Source organism: Cebus imitator, unplaced genomic scaffold, assembly GCF_001604975.1.
Source record: "Cebus imitator isolate Cc_AM_T3 unplaced genomic scaffold, Cebus_imitator-1.0 Scaffold0, whole genome shotgun sequence".
Taxonomy (NCBI): domain Eukaryota; kingdom Metazoa; phylum Chordata; class Mammalia; order Primates; family Cebidae; genus Cebus; species Cebus imitator.
The window spans coordinates 3,764,042-3,769,381 of NW_016107315.1; the positions used below are offsets into that span (position 1 = coordinate 3,764,042).

Genomic DNA, 5,340 nt, shown 5'->3' on the forward strand with positions numbered 1-5,340 from the left:
AAAAAAAAAAAAAAAAAAAAAATCAGTTTTTATGAAAAGTGGCAAAGTGGAGGGTGGGTCCCTATGGTGCAGAAGGGAAATTCCATGGTCCTGCAGTGCATCCGACTGGCATGGCTGTTGAAATCCTCTTCCAGCAGGCAGCTTTGGAAACAGAAAAAGAAACTCTTCCTCCTTTAGAATCCTGGAAGGACTGTGCAGTGCCTCTAGTCCAAGTCCTTTGTTTTCTGAATGAAGATAGTGAAGGAAGTTCATCTCCAGAAGGGAAGGGGCTGGAAATGAGGTCACTACATCCCAACCCAGGGTGCCTGGATGATCCAGGAAGGGAAGAAGGAGCAAGCTTTCTCATTCTTAGGTAGAAGCTCAGAGCAACACAAGAATAAGTTAGCACCATCCCTATGCCCTCCCTGTTCCGCAAACGGAATAATCTTCCTTCTTGCCCTGGCACTAGAGTGTGCCTGGTATTTCTCTTACTACTAGTACCCCTCTCATCTGGGTACTTCTTCCATTGGTACACTGAACAAACACATCCACCGCTTACTCACAGCTTGCAGCCCTCATTTTCCAGGGCCCACACCATTTGTTTACTAACCCGACAAGGTTGCCCACTGTCCCCAATAAGGTTTGTGCTGGGGTTTTCACTCCAATGCTCTCCTCCATCCAGGAGACCTTTGGATACTTGGGGAAGCAAATGAGCTTCAGTTCCACCCCTCCCGCTGTACCTTTTTCCTGTGAGGCCCTGGCCTCAGTTCTCAGCCCCACTTCCTTGCTAGCTGCAGAATAGCAGCGGGTTCTGGGTGAGGAGCATTCTGCTAAAAGCCCATGGGCTCCACCCTGCTCCCTCATCTGTCCTCTCCATTTGTCCCCATCAGATGGTTTAAGCAGCTTAAGGGGACTCCAAGGCATAGTCAGGGAGAACCCTGGTTCTCCTGGACTGGGCACAAATCATTCTACAGGAAACCTTGTGGGAATTCTTCTGGGACAAAATACTGGTCAGCGCTGAATTCAGCTGTGTCTGTGACACTCCCATCCTAACTAGGGCCTATCTGACGTCAACAGGAAGTAAGGCTGATGCTGTGGGCCCAGGGAGTCTGAGAGAAGAAAGTCAGTTCAAAGCCCTGGCTGCCCTATCCCACACTCCACCCTTCTGGCAAGAATCCAGTCCCTGGATGAGGTGGGGAGTGAGTGGTGGAGTTAAAAATCTCTGGGCCGGGGACGGTGGCTCATGCCTGTAATCCCAGCACTTTGGGAGGCCAAGGTGGGTGGATCACTTGAGGTCAGGAGTTTGAGACCAGCCTGGCCAACACGGTAAAACCCCATCTCTACTAAAAATACAAAAATTAGCTGTAATCCCAGCTACTCGGGAGGCTGAGGCAGGAGAATCACTTGAACCTGGGAAATGGAGGTTGTAGTGAGCCAATATCACGTCCACTGCACTCCAGCCTGGGTGACAGGGCAAGATTTCCACTCAAAAAAAGAAAAAAATCTTTGGGCTAAATCTCCAGACAGCACGGGCAGGTGCAGAAACCCACCAGAAAGCTGTCCAGACCCAAGCCTTTTGTGCAGCTTGGGTCAAGGCTAAACGTCATGTCACAGTGATTTTTCTCACTATGTATGAGACATGGAGAGCTGACTCCCAAGTACTACTGCTCTGCCCACTGGTGGCTGGACTACTGACGTGCACCACTCTCCACTCCTCACCCTGCAGTGGGTCATGGCCCTGTGCTGGGGCAGAGGAGAAAAATGGGCTGCCTTCTTTAGGACAAACCCTCACTCCAGCTCAACTAGGGTGCTGTGATCAGAATGTACAGTTGAGGTGTGATTTTACTTTATTCTTTGTTGTTTTTGTTTTTTGTTTTTTGAAGCAGGGTCTCACTCAATTGCCCAGGCTGGAGTGCAGTGACACAAAAATAGCTCACTGTAGCCACAATCTCCCAGGCTCAAAAGATTTCTCTCACCTCAGCCTCCTGAATAGTTGGGACTACAGGCACATGCCACCACATCCGTTTAATTTTTTTTCTTTTTTTTTTAGTAGAGATGAGGTCTTGCTATGTTGCCCAATCTGGTCTCAAACTCCTGAGGATCATCAAGTGATCCTCCTACCTTGGCCTCCCAAAGTGCTGGGATTGCAGATGTAAGCCACTACACCCATCCTGATTTTACTTTAAATGAGAGTCCCTCCTTAGAGTCCCTCAGCTGTTCCTGGCCCCTGGCCATGCGCCTTCAGTTGCCCCTGCTTCTGTGGTATCCTTAGGGCTACACTGAGGCACTAGGCAGGTAGCGGAGAGAAGCCAAATGATTCTGCCTTTGCCTTATCTATTCATAGTGTGCAGAACCAGAAGCAGTGGTGGGTTCAGGGCGGGCACCAGCTGGGCAGCTATGTATATATACATCAGTGACGAGGCCAAAGGCAGTCAGTTTCCAAGCACTGCCCCAGAGGCCATTTTTCAGAGAAGCCCTGGGTTCCTCAAGGGCCCTGTGTCCATGCTAGCCCATCTTGCAGGACGAGCCTGTGGAGTGGGAGACACCTGACCTTTCTCAAGCTGAGATTGAGAAGAAGATCAAGGAGTACAATGGCCAGATCAATAGCAACCTCTTCATGAGCTTGGTGAGTTGACTGATCAGGAAGGGAGTGTGGAGAGAAGGTACCCAGCTGTGTGCCTAATACCCAGAGGGTCACAGCTGAGGTATTCTTGGGTGGTGATACCTCAAGCAGTAATTACCAAGCAGTAATTAGTACATACCCAGCCTAGCCTCAGGTAGACAGAACCCTAGTGCTTCGTCTCACCTGGAACCTACTGTCAAGGTTTGGTTTCTCTATTTATTTAGAACAAGGACGGCTCTTACACAGGCTTCATCAAGGTTCAGCTGAAACTGGTGCGCCCTGTCTCAGTGCCCTCCAGCAAGAAGCCACCCTCCTTACAGGATGCCCGGCAGGGCCCAGGACGGAGTGCAAGTGTCAGGCGCCGCACTTCCTTTTACCTGCCCAAGGATACTGTCAAGCACCTGCATGTGCTGTCACGCACAAGGGCACGTGAGGTCATTGAGGCCCTGCTGCGAAAGTTCTTGGTGGTGGATGACCCCCGCAAGTTTGCACTTTTTGAGCGGGCTGAGCGTCACGGCCAAGGTGGGCTTCCTACCCTACCCTGCCCCGTTTGAGGGTATATACCGTGCATGCAGGGACTGAGCAGCTGGCCTGTCTCTGATCATTACTTTCCCTTCACAGTGTACTTGCGGAAGCTGTCAGATGATGAGCAGCCACTGCGGCTGCGGCTACTGGCGGGGCCCAGTGACAAGGCCCTGAGCTTCGTCCTGAAGGAAAATGACTCTGGGGAGGTGAACGTGAGTACATAGTTCTCCTTAGTTTCTTGGTTGTCACTGGACGGGGCTGATGGACTGTAGCTACAGTAAGGCTTGGAGGAGGAATTGTGCTGGAGGACAAGCCTTGCAAAGCAGTTTTAGGAGTGTATAGGCATTGTAACTAAAGCGAAGGCTTCCAGGCCACTCATGCCAAAGCATAGGGTTGTCCCGAGAGGCCAGGAAGAATTGTCTTGGTGCTTTGATCTTTCCTGGTGTGGAAAATCTTCTGGAGATGCAGGAGTCCATCTAATGACATGAAGGGGCCCCTTCGGGCATTAGACTTTTTACCTGGAAGCTGTGGAGTGGAATTAGACCCAGAATGTGCCTGACGTGTCCACAGGGAACATCTGATTTGGTTGCCTCAGTAAGGTGACCATTTTGTAGGACCCATCTTCCATACAAACTGCTGTCACAGATCCTAGCAGAGCTCATTCAGCCAGGAGCCTGACATCAGAAAGCCCAGTCCTAGCTCGTGTGAACATGAGGTGCTAGTCTTCTCTGAGGAGGGTCTGCTGGCTTGGCCATCCCTTCTGTAGCCTGTATTCCCCTTTACCCCCTTGCAGTGGGACGCCTTCAGCATGCCTGAACTGCATAACTTCCTGCGTATCCTGCAGCGGGAGGAAGAGGCGCACCTTCGCCAGATCCTGCAGAAGTATTCCTATTGCCGCCAGAAGATCCAAGAGGCCCTGCACGCCTGCCCCCTGGGGTGACCTCTTGTACCCCCAGGTGGAAGGCAGAGAGCAGGCAGTGCCAAGAGCATGCTGTGTTGCTGTGTGAGTGTGACAGGGCCAGTGGGACCTGTGGAATGAGTGTGCGTGGAGGCCGTCCTCTGCTGGGGGAATGAGCCCAGAGAACAGTGAAGGGGCTTGCCACCTGTGTCCACCTGTGGGTGTAGCTGGGTATGGCTCTGCACCCCTCTGCCCCTCTGTACTGGGCGTTGGTGGGCCAGGGCTACCCTGGGAAGCTGCTCCAGGCTTGGAGCAGGAGTGGAGCAGACAGAAGTCTCCTCAATTTTGTGTCTCAGAAGTGAGAATCTTGGAGACCCTACAAACAGAACAGGGTCATGTTTGCAGGGGTGAGGGCCCTCATCTATGGGGAAAGGTTTTGGATCTTGAATGTGGTCTCAGGATATCCTTATCAGAGCTAAGGATGGGTCCTCAGAATAAGGCAGGCATTGAGAAAGAGTCTTGGTTTCTCTCTATAGTGCCAACTCCTCACACACCCCGAGGTCAGGGAGTGCTGGCTCACAGTGCAGCAAGTGCCTTAATGCCTATCCCTGGGCCAGGGTCTGTGTGAATGTGGGCACTGGCCCAGATTCATACCTCATTTGCTAATCAAAGCCAGGGTCTCTCCCTCAGGTATTTTTCATGAAGTGTGTGAATGTATGTAATGTGTGGTGGCCTCAGCTGAATGGCTCCTGTGGGGAAAGGGGTCGGGGTGACAGTCATCATCAGGGCCTGGGGCCTGAGAGAATTGGCTGAATAAAGTTTTAAAGATCCTCCTGTTCTTGGACTCTTTTTTACATATAAAGTATTGTAGAGATGGGAGTCTCTCTGTGTTGCCTAGGCTCCTGCCAACTTGGCCTCCCAAAGTGTTGGGATTACAGGTGTGAGCCACCATGTCCAGCCTGGACTCTCTATTATAGGCACACAGCTGCAGTTGTCCCTCATGCTGCTGGAAGTTGCCAAGGGTGATGGACAGGCCCACAGGTGTCTTGCAAAGTCACCATGAACCAACTTGTGAAGAAGATGTATCCATATATAGTTGGTCATCACTCAGCTCCCTGAAGCTCAGGTTCTGGTGGGGACAAGAATGGACTACAGTTAGAACTTAGGGAAACTGGCCTGGGCATGATGGCTCACACCTGTAATCCCAGCACTTTGGGAGGCCAGGGTGGATCACCTGAGGTCAGGGGTTTTCAAGACCAGCCAGACCAACAAGGTGAAATCCCGTCTCTACTAAAAATTTAAAAAAAAAAAAAAA

At 51.3% G+C, this 5,340-nt stretch overlaps 1 protein-coding gene across 5 annotated transcripts in view; it reads left to right on the top strand.

The window, feature by feature from the left end:
• Window positions 1-4,858, top strand: part of RASSF1 (Ras association domain family member 1) — a 10,000-nt gene extending 5,142 nt beyond the window's left edge. For 4 of the 5 annotated variants that reach the window (XM_017496998.2, XM_017548758.2, XM_037740658.1 and 1 more), the window contains exons 2-5: window positions 2,501-2,605; window positions 2,827-3,124; window positions 3,224-3,339; window positions 3,921-4,858. In XM_017496998.2, the coding sequence (XP_017352487.1) occupies window positions 2,597-2,605; window positions 2,827-3,124; window positions 3,224-3,339; window positions 3,921-4,067 (570 nt within the window). In that variant the 5' untranslated portion in view covers window positions 2,501-2,596 and the 3' untranslated portion in view covers window positions 4,068-4,858. The remainder of the gene's footprint in view (window positions 1-2,500; window positions 2,606-2,826; window positions 3,125-3,223; window positions 3,340-3,920) is intronic. The other variant, XM_017548136.2, reaches the window with a different exon arrangement.
• Window positions 4,859-5,340: the final 482 nt, after the last annotated feature.